At 38.5% G+C, this 15757-nt stretch overlaps 1 protein-coding gene across 3 annotated transcripts in view; it reads right to left on the reverse strand.

Moving 5' to 3' along the window:
* LOC129243005 (protein FAM135B) overlaps positions 1–15757 on the reverse strand; it is a 105502-nt gene that overhangs the window by 52224 nt on the left and 37521 nt on the right. For all 3 annotated transcript variants that reach the window (XM_054880012.1, XM_054880013.1, XM_054880011.1), the window contains exon 2: positions 272–1236. In XM_054880012.1, the coding sequence (XP_054735987.1) occupies positions 272–348 (77 nt within the window). In that variant the 5' untranslated portion in view covers positions 349–1236. The remainder of the gene's footprint in view (positions 1–271; positions 1237–15757) is intronic.

Consider the following 15757-nt stretch of genomic DNA (forward strand, 5'->3'; position numbering starts at 1 on the left):
GTATGATATTTTAAAGTGGTTTAGCCATCTTAACTCATTCTCATATACACACATACACATACATATGCTCGTATGTGAATGTTGATGTATGAATAATATGCGCAAATGTTAATATAAAATCGACAAATTGTGAATAAATGCGACATTGCCACTTTCCAACCAGCTGGTTATCTCGCTCATCGTCGTTCAACATTTAATAATAGTAATGCTAATGGGAATGGGAATGGGAAGAATGAGAATGAAAATGAAAATAAGAGCATCTTGAACTTACCCTCGTTGAAATAAGTCAACATTGAAGAATTTGTAGAGCTCAATGGAAAATTCAATTGTTGCTTGCAGGTCGCCCATACCGAGTCGAGCACACCAACGTCACCGTCCTCAAGTACCAAGCCGCTCGCTTTTTGCGTTGCGTTGCAACAGCAAAACACCTACGGCACTATTTTATTCTGCTGACGTTGAAAACTCTATGTTGGAGAGCATGAGTTTGGAGCCGGATAAGGGTGGAATGCTGCCAAGAATCTTTGTTAAACGTTGCGGTTGCGTCTGTTTACAAACCGCCTGTACCGCCTTACCACTTTACTGGCTGTCCTCACTGGTGGTGCTGGTTGCGCTGTTTGTTGCTGTGTACGGTTGAGACTTGATGAATGAAGGAACTGTGCAAATGGCGCCACTTGTCCTTAACATAAATCGCAACAACGACTGTAAAGGTCCTCCTCTTTCGGAGCGAGTGTTATGTGCAAGAATTGTAGACGCTTTAAAGCGAGGCGAGGTATTCTGTGATTGCCTGTACGAGTGGGGTGTGCATGAATTTGTGTGAGCTTTTAAGTTTGCGTGCTTAAGCTCAGTATTTTTTCGTTGCTAAATTTAAAAGCTACTGTTGCTGGCGTTTCTGTAGTTGCTCCGGCTATTGCTGCTGATTTTGGCTTGGCTGCGTTTTGCGGGGTTTGAGTTTTGCAATTTGTGTCATGTTTTCTTCTTGGCTGCACACGAAAGGAATTTTAATAATGCAAGACGAATACGCTTTTTGTTACTTGGAATTCTCTTCCCCTATATTTCGCTTTGCATATATACGAGTACAGTCCTCAAAACCTTTCGCCTTTTTTGATTTTTTTGACTCACCAACATAGAATGAGCCTTTCTGGCTTTGCATGATATACATTTCCTTATAGTTTGCATGCTTGTAAGTTCAAAGTTTAACTTGAAAGGGCTCTGAAGGGCATTACCGCAAAAGAGGAACTGCAAAGGACATACACAGACATTTAAAATGCAGTTCAATTTGTTTTTGGTTTAGTTTATTAAAACTTTAACCAAGTCATTCACTGAAAAAGCTGATTATTTGCTGATGAACGCAATTCGTTGTGGTTTGTTGATATCATTGAACACGCGCCAAACTTAATTTATTATTACTAACTTTTTAGATCGGGCAACAACTTCTACGGCCATTTTTTTATTTTACCACCGCGTCTATGAACGTACGTCACAAATGGCATACAACGGAACTAAATACACATATACGCCGGTTTACATATAAATACATATACTATACTTATTAGGCTGGTCCAAAAAAAATTTGTATGCTGCCGCCCCCCAAAATAGTAAAGAATGAAAAATAAAAAGACCCGTATTTTTTTGTTTTTAATCAGACCATATTAATGGTGCCGCCGGGGCTTTGAAATATCCCATGTATTTTGCATGGGAAAAAAATACTTTTTCGTAGATTTCATGTAAAAACCTGGAAAATGAATATATTTTAACCGGATAACTCAGTTTCTCTTCATAATTGGTCAGGGAATAACAACCAATTATGAAATAATTAATTTTTTTTGTATTAACTATTTTCATAAAAGTAATATAAAATATTGTTTTTCGATTTTTTCTTAGATTTTCGTTTTATGGGGGCTTTTTGGGGTTCTATAAAAAATAGTTAATACAAAAAAATTAATTATTTCATAATTGGTTGTTATTCCCTGACCAATTATGAAGAGAAACTGAGTTATCCGGTTAAAATATATTCATTTTCCAGGTTTTTACATGAAATCTACGAAAAAGTATTTTTTTCCCATGCAAAATACATGGGATATTTCAAAGCCCCGGCGGCACCATTAAATATGGTCTGATTAAAAAAAAAAAAAAATACGGGTCTTTTTATTTTTCATTCTTTACCATTATGGGGGGCGGCAGCATAAAAATTTTAATATAAATTTTTTCCCATGCATTTTTGGACCACCCTAATACTTATATATACGAGTATACGTACAACAAATTTACCACATAATTGGATTAATGCGTCAGAATATGCGCGGCGAATGAGGATAGCTTCCTACCGACCGTACTGCCCAATAGACCAAATCGGCCACTCACTTACTTAGCGCTTACTTATAAGCATACCACGTAAACATACAAACATAACAACGTTTTGTAAATAGGAACAGAAAAAACCAATAGAGAAAACACAGCAAAACTTGTAAATTTGGTCCTAACCAACGCGTCGGCGTCCGAATGGCTGTGAACCCTAAAGCAAGCGTTGGAAGCCAAAATCGTTTGAATTTGGCGTGCTTTGCGCTTTAGGGTCTTCTCACCAGCGGGTCGACGTCATGAGGTCATTAGGTCAATATAAAAGTTGTGTGGCGACGGAGGAAAAAATAATAAATGGATACTACAGCGCGCCAAAAATGAAAATAAAACAAAACACTAAACGCAATTACAGCAAAAATCGTATAACAATAGTAGTGAGGGTGAATGCAAACACAATAAATAAAAATAATATTATTTTGAATAGGTCAAATAGTTGATACCTTTAACGCAATTCAGAGAAAATCATTTTTATATGCATTTTATAAATTTTTAAAGATATACAGTGTGCCGAAGAGAAGCGTGACCGGCAAAATTCAAGCTTAGAGTTCCGTTATAAAAGATAGGCTTGAGGGGAGGCCCACAAAATGCTATCAAATGTGGGCAAATGGGGCTGGTGATGTGAATATGTAGCCTAACCCTCCGAAATATCAACCTCACCTTCTCGCGGTACTCCCTGTTTCGAAACTAACGAGTCTCTGACGGCCGAGTATAGGCGATATAACCTAGCCAACCGTCACAGAGGAGGAGAAGTAGGCTGATAAGTCTTAAACTCAAATATCAACAAAACCATGTGTCGCTTTGTGACCTCGCGGAACTGCGTTCTGCTATTTGTTAGTTTTGCGAGAACTTTAGGGAGTGTACATTTATTTAACAAAATGAGTTCCACGTATGAAAAACGATTTGAAACACTGTTCCGGTCTATAAGTACTTTATACATATTTGGCCACTCGGCAAAAATTATTGGAGCTTGGTTGGAATGTTTTGCCACATCCACCATACAGTCCTGACCTTGCACCATCTGATTACTTTTTGTTGCGATCTTTACAAAACTCCTTGAATGGTAAAAATTTCAATAATGATGATGATGTCAAATCGTACCTGATTCAGTTTTTTGCTAATAAAAACCAGAAGTTTTATGAACGTAGGTTCATGATGCTGCCTGAAAGATGGCAAACGGTTATTGATCAAAATGGGCAATACCTTACAGAATAAAATTATTTAGTTCCATAAAAAAATTGTCTTTGATTTTCTAAAAAAAAATGCGCAATTACTTAGTTCCCAACCCAATATGTAAGATATCCCCTTCGAATAAAAAAAAAAAAATCAATGCTCTTACATCCATGCAGTGCATACTAATGTTAAAATTTTCAAATCACAGTTATTAACAATTATTTTCTACTTTTTAATCCATTGAAATGTGGCCTATCATTTTTTTTTTATTTTGTTTAGTTTTATACTTTTTGAGAGCAATTGATTTCATTTGAGGAAATGTTATATGAAAATTTACTGTTGGCAATATTGGAGCTCATAAAATCAAGTTTTTGCTGCATATTTCAAGGCGCGGTTGTAGTGGATGTGTATATTAAGTACTGTTCCATTCAACAGTGGCAGGAGAAACGATCTAAAAATATGAACCAAACTAAGCCATCGTCCACATCCTGTCTTGTGTCAATAAATCTGATAACTCTTGAAAAGCACAGGTCTACTTTATCATTACCTTTTGTCTGTGAGAATAGTGCTCTTAGTTTATGAAACTTTTATCATTCATCATGTTCGCAATCAATGCGCCCTTGTCCAAAATCTTAAAAAAAGCTTTGCTTTACGTAAACGAGATTTTTTTTTAATTTCCTGTACCAAATCTTTGGGAAACTTTTTTCGCATTTTAGCATCATCATTTCACCAGTGTGTCTGACTATACCTACATACAAAACTAGTAATCATGAACCAGTATTAAAGGAGGAGTTAAGAGCTCGCTTTGAAATTCCAAATTTTCTGAAGCGCAAATTTGCGATAAGCAGCAAAAGAATGAAAAAGTTGGTAGCAAAATACTATTTTTTTTTTGCGCGACTTATATTTCTGTATTTTTTTTTCTTTTCTACTATGTTTTGCATTCGTAGCGAATGCTTTTAAATGTATGCTTAAAACGAGACTTAAACAGAACAATAAGATTTTGTTTAGAACAATTTGTGCAGAAATATTTGCTACTAAATTTTGCCTGAAAAGGGAAAGTATTGAATGTAGTAAATGTTATAAACCCACTTTTTAAGCTACGTAGGCACGTAGGTACGATGATAGAAGTGGCAGTTGGGCCTTAAACCAACTCACTTAGACCGTTGCGGATCCATTTCGGTAGTAGCAGTAGCAGATTGTATGCTACTCCTCGTCAATCCATTTTGTTTTGAGTGCAAACCCATTGATCTGACTTATATCACGAAGGTCATCAGTATCATTCAAGAAAGATGAACCAAAGTACTCGTATATAAACCTAATGGCATGCCATGCAGGGCAGTGTCAGAGAAGATGCCTGACAGACTATTCCTCCTCCTCTTAGTCGAAATGAGGTACGTTCAATCTTTAAGCGTGTCGACCAAGAAGATGGTGACCAGTGCTCAAAGCAACTAACATAGATACGTTTTCCTTTACCGATTAAGCAGCGCCTTTGAACTCCTGATGTCTCACATTGGCCAAATTTGTTTTCTAGCGTTACATGCCAAACTATCACCCATATCATGTTGGCTGAAGTGACAAAGCTACTTGCACCATAGAGTTTGCAGATTGAGAGAGCTACACCTACAATTTCCATATCAAGAGGGACGCGAGTGGTAGTGCCCTCTCACGCTTATTTGTCTGCCTTACAATTCTCTGTTATGTCACTATGCCCTGGCATTTGCGAGCAATGATGGAATTCGTAGCGACCCCACCAAGTGATTTAATCGCCGCCTGGCTATCGGAGTAAATATAAACTTCCCTAAACTTAGTCACATTTTTGTCTAACCAGCAAGCTGTCTCAATGATGGCTAGTCGAACACCTCAGTTTAAGTTAAAATCTTGAGAAAAAGCTCAGTATATTTTGTACACTTTTAAGCACAGGTTATTGCGTGCTGAGCGGATTTTAGTTAGTCCTCCTGGTTTTGCAGATATTCCAAAGCTCTCATTTAATTATTTATTTAATCAATAAATCATCGCATAGATTGCATCGATCATTCAAAACAGACTCCAATGTATCAAACGCTCCTTAAGGGACGAATAAGCTGTATTTCGCTCTCACCGAAGCTACGGAGACCAAGCCAACACTCTTCGCATCATAGTGGAACAATCAGTTGAATGCCGCTTCCCGCTTTACCCGCTGTTCGTTGACTTTAAGACGGCATTCGACACAATCAAACGAGACTCGACGATATAGCTGGCGTTGAGTAGAAAGGAACTTCCCACTAAGATAATTCGCTTCATCATAGCCCTTTACGAGAACTCCGAATTGGAAGTGTTTCACAACGGCAACATCAGCGAACCATTCACCGCCAATGCAAGCGTAAGGCAAAGTTGTTCACTGTGGACCCTTCCCTTCGCCATCGTACTAGATGACGTTATGCGCCGATTGACCCTACGCGAGAAAGAGGCATCGTATTGAGTTTCACCAGACATATTGAGAACCTGGACTTGGACAATGACATCTTTTTCCTTTCTCACAAACTCACTAACATGCAAGCGAACACGGACAGACTGGTCACGCTGACACGCACTGTCAGACTGGAAATCAACATCGCCAAAACGAAGTCAGGTAGTGAGTCAACCACAATAAAGCCCGTCATATAGTGGTTGACGGGTACTTGGTGGAATTCGTCGAAAACTTCTGCTACCTCGGCCGCACTATCACGACAAATCGCGGAACAGATGAAGATGTCAACTCCTGGCTAAACAAAGCAAGGGCAAATGCATACAGTATGGGCGAGTTCGCAAATGTCTAAGAGCCATAAGCTGCGAATACTCAGCTCACGTGTGAAGACTGTATGGTTATACGGAAGTGAAACATGGCTGGTCTCCAACACCATCACACAGAGGCTACAATCTTTCGTCAACAAATGCCTCCGCATCATCTGTAGAATATTCTGGCCGAACACCGTCAGCAATGACGCGCTGTGGAGGTCAACGTGTGAGAAGCCCATCATGAGATAGCATCACGAGAATGGCACTGAACTGGAACCCACAAGGGAGCAGAGGTTGCGATCAGCCGAAGACTACTTGAAGATGCTCAATGTTGCACGAGCTAATCATATGGGACGGCGTAAAAGCAACGGCACAGAAACGTGTACGAAGGAAGACTCTTATCGAGGTCTTATGCTTCCGAGAGGTTTGAGCAAGTATAAAAAAAATGGATTGTAAAACTCTGCAATTCGTGCAATCCGCGCACTGTGCCAAGGTTTTGAAATACTAAGAAAGTCAGTTGAGGCTGCTTTAGCCCATTGCGGTGGTGAGGGACATCAAGAGTGGGTCTTGATATTCAGATATTTATTCAAATACAAAGATTCACACAAGTTTTTCTGGTGACGATTGAGCCTTGCATATAATTGATAGCACAAAAAACCTTCTGTTCAGAGTCGACGGTCCAATACACATGGAAGGGGAAGCTGGATCTAAATATATGCGCCTGTTTAAGTTCAAAAATAAAAATAAAAATTTTAAATTGTTTACGAATAACTAAAGCACTTTAATAACATATTTATAAAAGTTTGATTAGATTGCAGCGTGCGTAAAAGGTATACTAACCACACACATACAAATATACACACAAATAGGCATTCAAATAATTTTTATGTGCAGTTTGTGTCGAAAAACAACAACCATCGCTTTGGCTGCGCGGCAGACTCGACCGGAATGAGGCCATGTGGCTCCAGTGGATAAAACTCTTAATCGCCAAACAAATATGTACATTCACATACATATGCACTTGCAGTTCACATACAAACATACTGAACACACACACAAACTAAACATTATCATTTCACATCTATGCGGGGGTATGTGTGAAGAAAGAAATCATTAAAGCCAACTTAACGCCTGCTTTTGTGCAAGTATTCACGGACTTGGACTGTGTTTCGTGGCGCCGTTGCCCGACTAAATAAATGAGCATTGAAATGATGTTGATAATGGGGAGCAGTGGGCAGAGATTTGCAACTTGCTTGGAAGCGGCAGTTGGGCGTTGATGAAGGCTTAGTGAGCTCAGCTTGTTGACATAATAAAATTATTGAAATGGGCGCAAGGAAGGAAGAAAAGAAGGAAGGAAGTGAGCGGCCGAGAACTTACCCGCTCGCATACAAATATATGATATGTATGTATGTGTGGTAGCTGCTATTCTACTTTATTCTATTATTGGAGACAGTTGAACAAGGCACTGTTTTAGATATGATTTTTTCTCACTTTGTTTTAATCAAAACGTACGAGTAATTACACTCGCCGAAAAAAAACGCATGCACCTCCTGTGGTTATAAATTTTTACATTTATTTTTTTCATTTCATTTTAACTAAGTTACCATAAAAACACAGTTCATTCTTTATCATAATTCATACAAACCAAAATTCCAAAAGACCAGTTCGAAGTTCGAACCTCAGTTTTCTTTCAGGGTTCCAAACATTGTGCAAAATTCAGAGAATTTCATCAAAATTTCCAACTCTTGAAACATAATTTTAATAAATATTTTGAGCAAGTAATTTTATAGACTATTTAATTTTACTGACAATAGAAATTGAAACTTGAAAAAGTAGAGCTAAGAAGCACTGAGAGATTTGGTAACTCCTAAAACACTCAGGCTAAAAATCCCATTGTATTTAAAGCTCTGGAAAGTAAAAGGGTAGATAGTCATGGAGGAAACGGAAGAATGAATAGAAAGAAAGAGATAGGATAGAATAAAGGCATAGAGGTAACTGAAAATATCCTAGAATGAATATTACACATTCTCATGACATCGGAAGCCAGAATTCATACCCTTGCCTCTAGCACAGGTAGGACACTCACAGAGAATATCCTCACTGGTATCTGCTTCCTCTAAGCAAGGCAAGCAAATCGGGTCCTCAATGATTCCAATGGTGGCGTATGCTGACCCCATTGATTATGTCCTCTTAAAATACCGACCATCAGCAAAACGTCTTTTCTTCCAAGTTTTAGAAGAAAATCCGACAGTTTTCTGTGCGAGCTTGCCACAAAAAACTTTGCAGTTCTGCAGCGTTCTATACCAGACCATCGCTCTGTACGTAAATTGCATACATAATTGCTGATCCACTTCTTGATTCCTGTAGAACTGATTCCGATTATTGGCTCTGGTCCCTGTGGGGTAATCGTTGACCCGCAATGTCCTAGGACCCATATACGTACAAGCTTATTCTGCCTTGCAACAGAATTATGATTCTTCTTACATTCTTGAACAATTTGCCTTCTTCAGAGCCTTTGGAGCAGCTTGACTGTTATTAAAGACTATTAAAGAATATGTTTCCCGCTTCAGCTCCTCTCAATTATCCATTCGGCTACTTTCAGAATAGCAAAAATTTTCGTTTGGAAAGCAGTTGCCATCATTCCTATGGCGTAATGATACTTATTACTATCGTAATGATACTTATTACTATCGTTTAAGCATCAAGGCTTCAGAATTTATTGAATTCTTGGACCCGTTTGGTAAAAAAAATATCCGTGAAATTTCTTTGATGCAAATCATTTGCCATCGAGCTTCCTTCCAAATAAATTCATGGTATAACGTCGTCCGTAGGTGCCAAAAACAGTGGATACTGCTCAGATAGCATCTTAAAAATTTCTCTGTGTCCCGTAGTTCCGAATTCGTACCAGAAACCATATCTATGGAGTCTACACATTGCTTTTATTGCTTCCTGTTGTATCTTAAGATCCAAGCGGAGCAAATCAAACATAGCATTTAGTGCATCGCCGGAGATTGTATGATACTCATGGCACCCGTAATTACGACTTGAAATGCTTTAAAAATCACGTTGTTTCTTGCTCATGGCATCGCGCATTCGAAAGTGCTTAGATTCGAATCTCCGGGCATAAAACATCAAATTATAGAAAAGGTTTTTTCTAATAGCGTTGCATATAAAACACATTTTTTATATAGAGGAAAGATTAATCATCGTAAGCACACAAAATTTTCCAAAATCAACCTGTTTTTGACACACTAAAAGCAGTGTTTTCATTAACTACTCAGCCATAACTGCATATTACTTACACTACATAATTTGTCTACCATGTAATCAAAGTAGCACCACAAAAACGTACAAAAATGGACTCAATAAAACAGTGCCCCAGTAGCTGCTGTGGAAGTAGCAGCAGAGCAACAAAAGTGAGAGCAATAGCGGTAGCTGGAGCAGACATGAATAATTTATGCTCTGGCCGACTTCAAGTATCTACTTTGCTACTACTCCAACTACAGAGAATACCAAATATTTGTTTTTTCTTAGTATTGCTCTGAGCTACCAGCAGTAACGAAATGTAGTTTGGAGTGAGCAAAACAGTTGATCGCGCATTTTGCACTATTTGCTCTACTACTCATCATTTCAGGTTTCGAGCAGTAGCGAGAGCAAAAATGAACACTACGAAATAGCTTAGCAATTTCAATCGCTACTTCCAACATTCATTTTATTATACTAAAACTTAATAGATTAAAAAAATCGCATACTCAATAGCTTTCCAAAAATGCTGGTTAAAATTAAAAATTTTGATGAAAATTAAAGATGTTTTTAGAATTTCGTACAAAGTTAGTGCAATTCGATTCACACAGCTTTTGTTAAGAAATGAGTTTGGCTTGTAATGAAAACTAATTAAGAATTAATTAAGAAAATTAGATGCCAGAATTTATAATCACAAGAGGTGCGGTTTTTTTCGACGGGTGTATGCAGGTGTCATATAAGCAAAAATAAAAGGAACATCAACATGGCACAGAAAACAAGGTGAACGCCAGTGGAATTACAAATATGGTGGGTCACCTATATACGCAACACCTCTGCAGGTGGGCGTTTGCTGTAAAACAATTCGTGTCAGTGACAGTTAGGTGAAAGTGATGACGTTGCAGCGCGACACACATACCAAACTGCTTTTAAGCGCTTCACAAACTACTCTACTTTGCAAAAGCTTAACTAAAAATATAGGTGCACATGTGGTTGTGCATATACGTGTATGTACTAGTATGTAGGTACAAAGTGAAAATGCACACGAAACTATGTGAATGGCGGATTAAGCGGTTTGGTTTACATAACAGTTTAGATTGCATTGTAGCAAATCCGCCAAAGTCACGCGTCCTAGGAACTCCACGCCCTCATCAACCTTTTCCTAAAAACCGATACATCAGAGCACAAAGCGGTGGACTTGTCTTTAAAATCTTTGCTTGTGCTTTACATATTTCACTTTCGCCTCATTCAGTTGCTTTGTTTAATGCATGTGTGCGAAGTATGGCAACAACATAGCAACCACAAAACTGACAGGCAACAGGATAATGCGTTATAATTTATGTACGATGACAATGTGCACGCGTTGTTGTGATGCGCACGACACAATTTGGGATAAGCCAACACAAGGAATGATGATTGCGTGCTCAATGACTTGGCGTGTATGTACATTGAACGGATATAGCATATTGCCCCTTCCCCCTTCCCTTGGGCATTTGTATATCAGCTCGCCTGTTTTAGAGCAATAAATTTTAATACCTTATTTAGGTGTGCAGAAGAAATCCGCAGAGAATATTTTATCGAATCCTATTATTGTAATCCTTTATTTGAGATACCAAAAAAAAAAAAAATTATAGTGAACAGGTGATGTGACTGATGTAGGTATCCTTGGGCCGAACTTTTAAGGCTTGATACTCATGGGGATTATCACATAGTTTTTCATGCGGAAATCCAGGGCATAGAATTCTGTGGTAGAGAATGCCTTCGAAGGAGCACAACTTCGAAGCGCATCTGCATTTTGCCAAACACTCAGGTAGCCACGCACCATATGTACTGTACTCTCAAATAATAAAGGGTGATCAGATTGGAGGTACTTTTTCCGATAGGGTTTTTTTAAAAGATGACACGTAGTAGTACTGTATATATATATTTCTCAGTATTCATTGGGATTTCATCAAAGAGAGATGTTTGTAGGCTTACAAATCGTATAATTTTATTACGAAAGGCGACGCTCTGTGAAAAGTGTTCGCTCGCTCAAACCAACTTGTGGTGTAGATATCCGTTCAGCGATGAGGCCCATTTTTAGCTTAATGGCTACGTCAATACGCAAAATTACCGTATTTGGGCAAAAGAGTAACCCAAAACCATTAAAGAACACCCATTACATTTATTGAAAACAACCGTTTGGTGCGTGCGTGGTGTCTTTGGGTTGGAGGAATCATCGGCTCATATTTCTTCAAAGGCGAGGCTGGCGTCAATGTAATAATGAATGGCGTACGCTATTGCACCATAATAAACGACCTTTTGATGCCAGAAATTGAAGTGCGTGATTTCCACAACAAGACGGCGCTACTTGCCACACGACCTGTGAAACAATGGATTTACTGCGTCAGCAATGCGTGAGCAATTTATCTCTCGTCTCGGACTAGTGGATTGGCCACCAAAATCGTGTAATATCACACCTTTGGAAATTAATTTGTGGGGGTACTTAGAGTCTAAATGGTTTATGGGTAAACCCGCTTCGATTGAGACAATAGAAGCGAACATTACTAAATTTATTTATGTTACGAGAAAAAAAACAACTCATTTTAGCTACTGGGTATTCAGCTCAATTGAAGTTTGAGGTGCCTCTTGATTTGGAAAAAGTTAAAAAAAAAACAATACGCTTTTTGAAATATTGAATTTCGAAAAAATTTCGTTTTTTTGCAAAATAAAAAATTTTCAACTACTTTTTTGCAACTGTTTATACATGAAGTCGTGCAAGTAATGGCGATCAGTTTGAGCCCAAAATCATTAATATCGGTTCATTTTTGACTAAGTTATGAGCATTTAAAAAAAATGTTTCTTATATAATTAAAAAAAATCCATTTTGAGCCGAAAAACAAAATTGCCGATAAATCTTGAAAAAAAAAATTTTCGGGCGAACAAAAAAATACGTGTCTCAATATTTTGACCAGAGAGCAACATATTTGAGTTACATCAAAATCGAAGAACATGACCCGAATAGCCCGGTTGAATTGAAATGGAAAGCATCTATAATAAAATGAGTATTCAATACTTCACCTTTTAGTATTCAATACCCTGGGAGAAAAGAACACCAACACCGAGCTGGGTACCAAGCAGATTATTGGCGAAATTAGACGTTATTTAAAATTTCCATAGGCTTGAACCCTTTTCTGGAGTAAAAGGAAGTTATCAGAGTCTAGAAAGAGAAAAATGGAGAATGCAGGAGAGATGCAAGCTAAATAGTTCATCCTTCCCTCCAGAAGAGCATCAAATAGGTTTCTAAGTCTGGATAGAGAGGGTTCACGATCTCTCACTAGATGCTATTTGGCACATGGTAGTCTTCATTATCACTTTAGGAAACTAAAATTGATCCAAACAAATATTTGGCATTTTTCGAATTAGATGAAGAAGCTCCGAGCACATTCTCTTTGAATGCGCAACTCTTGCAGGAAAAAGAATTGTACTTTTTCTTCCATTTGGCGTTTCATGCAAGAAGATTCGAACCTGCGCACTTCCGAATGGTAGTCCCGCGCCAACCCATTCGGCTACAGCAGCTTACATGAAACAAAAAAGCCTGAGGAGGTACTCAAATTCTTTACAAGCAGTCAATTATAGACTTGCGGTCAAGCACAATATACCATATCAGAGTTTGCAATGCATTATAACCCTTTAAACTGCTTTTCCCGGCTCTTGTTCTCAATAATTTGGAGATAATATGACCAACTGTCGATAGGTAGAATTGAATGCGTTCGCAGAAGTTTTTCTCAAATTTGCATTGCTTTTGCTATGCTTTGAATTTTATGATCCATCTCATGACTCGAGGCTAATGTTGATCGGGGAAAAGAATTCAGAAGGTGTGTCATGATTGATCTTGGCAGACTGGTAATCGGCTATTAGAGAATTTGAAAGATTCAGCTTATTGGCTGATGTCACCGTGGTCAAGACAGCAGTTTGTTCACGAAAAACAGAGAGAACGTGTGGATGATATACGAACGTGTTGGTGATATACGAAAAAGTTTAGCAAAGCTCACTCTGATTACTTCGTTCAATACGTGTGAAAAAAGCGGACAGAATTCACCTGCGAGTATCCGGTGACGTGGCAGTCGAAGTTGCTCGCACAATTTTGTTTTTCACCACAACAGATTGGCCAAACCTTTTAATCTCTCATTCTGTAAACACCGGCATCATTCATTGTGCAATTTTACTTGCGAGGATAAGCTTTAAAGTTCCACAAAAAAGTCATTGCAATGTTTACTCTCTTTATGGGGAAAGCTTCAAAAATAAATTAGCAAGCAATGCACGAATTTCTCGAGCATTTCCAGAACCTAATAACGGGTGATCAATTAAGAGGAGGTTTTTTCATTTACGTTTTTTTTACAGATCGCGCGCGAGTTGTGGCAAACTGTCATCGTGGATTTGTTGAACAGCGTTTGGCATTTCATCATGGAAAGACTCACACCGCAACAACGTCTACAAATTGTTCAACTGTATTATGAAAATCAGCGTTCTGTGACAAATGTTTTTCGTGCGCTTAGACCGCATTATGGTCAACATAATCGGCCTGCCTTAAACACTATTCGACATACCATCAACAAATTTGAATCCGAATATTCATTGGTGGATAATTCTCGACCGAATAGACCACGTCCAGCAAGAAGCATTGAGAATATAGCGGCAGTAGCAGAGAGTGTACGTGAAAACCGCGATGAATCGATTCGGCACCGTTCTCAGCAACTTGGACTGTCGTATGGAACAACTTGGTCAATTTTACGGAAGGATCTTCATTTAAAAGCATACAAAATACAGCTCGTACAAGAACTAGAGACAAATGACCTTCCTGCACGTCACCGTTTTGCTGATTGGGCTCTTGAAAAGATTGAAGAAGATCCGCTGTTTTCGAGCAAAATTTTGTTCAGCGATGAGGCGCATTTGTGGCTCAATGGTTACGTCAATAAGCAAAATTGCCATATTTGGGATGAAGAGCAACCAGAACAGGTTCAAGAGCTACCTTTACACCCAGAGAAAACAACGGTCTGGTGTGGTTTATGGGCTGGTGGAATCATCGGTCCATATTTTTTCAAAAATGATGATGGCCGCAACGTAACTGTGAATGGTGCTCGCTACCGTACCATGATATCGGACTTTTTGCTACCTGAAATTGAATCTAATGATCTCTACGACATTTGGTTTCAACAAGACGGAGCCACTTGCCATACAGCTCGTGAAACAATGACTTTATTGAGAAGTCATTTCGGAGAGCAGCTGATTTCACGTTTAGGACCTGTGAGTTGGCCACCAAGATCTTGTGATATCACACCTTTGGACTTTTTTCTTTGGGGATTCGTGAAGTCCAAGGTCTATGCTGATAAACCAGCACCGATTGAAGCTCTGGAAGCCAACATTACGCGTGTTATTCACGACATACCAGTCGAAATGCTCGAACGAGTGATTGAAAATTGGACCTTCAGAATGGACCACCTTAAGCGTAGTTGCGGCCAACATTTGAATGAAGTCATATTCAAAAAGTAAATGTCAAAGAATGTCCTTTCAAATGATAAATAAAGGTTTTGAACATAATTTACATTTTTGTTTTTTTTTTAACTATTGAAAAAAGCACCTCATGATTGATCACCCGTTATATTATATCAAATTCCCATTATATGAACTTTTCTTTGCCTAAATCGGCTCTTATTAAGATTCTTAATTTAATTGCTGAATTTAACTTTAAGTTGTTAATTTCTGTATCTCATATTTTTTCTATTCCCATAGATTTAATAAAGGGTGGTTAAGTTTCAAGAGCCGGTGTTGATTTTGAATAAAATAAAATTTTTTAGGAAATTATTGTCATTTCTCTTTATTATGATAATATCAGTATGGCTCAATTACGCATGGAACAAAATATCGGCCAAATGGCCGCTGCGGCCTCGGCGGCACACCTCCATCCGATGGTCCAGATGGTCCAAATTTTCGATGATGCTGAGGCATAATTGAGGTTCTATGCCCTTAATGTGCCGAATTATCTCATCCTTTAGCTCTTGAATTGTTGCAGGCTTATCGACGTACACCTTTTCTTTCAAATAACCCCAAAGAAAGAAGACCAACGGTGTCAAATCACATGATCTTGGCGGTCAATTGACATCGCCGCGACGTGAGATTATTCGGCCATCAAAAGAGCCATTGTTTCGTTAGCTGTGTGACAAGTGGCACTGTCCTGTTGAAACCACATATCGTCCAC

The sequence above is a fragment of the Anastrepha obliqua genome, chromosome 3, assembly GCF_027943255.1.
Source record: "Anastrepha obliqua isolate idAnaObli1 chromosome 3, idAnaObli1_1.0, whole genome shotgun sequence".
Classification (NCBI taxonomy): Eukaryota; Metazoa; Arthropoda; class Insecta; order Diptera; family Tephritidae; genus Anastrepha; species Anastrepha obliqua.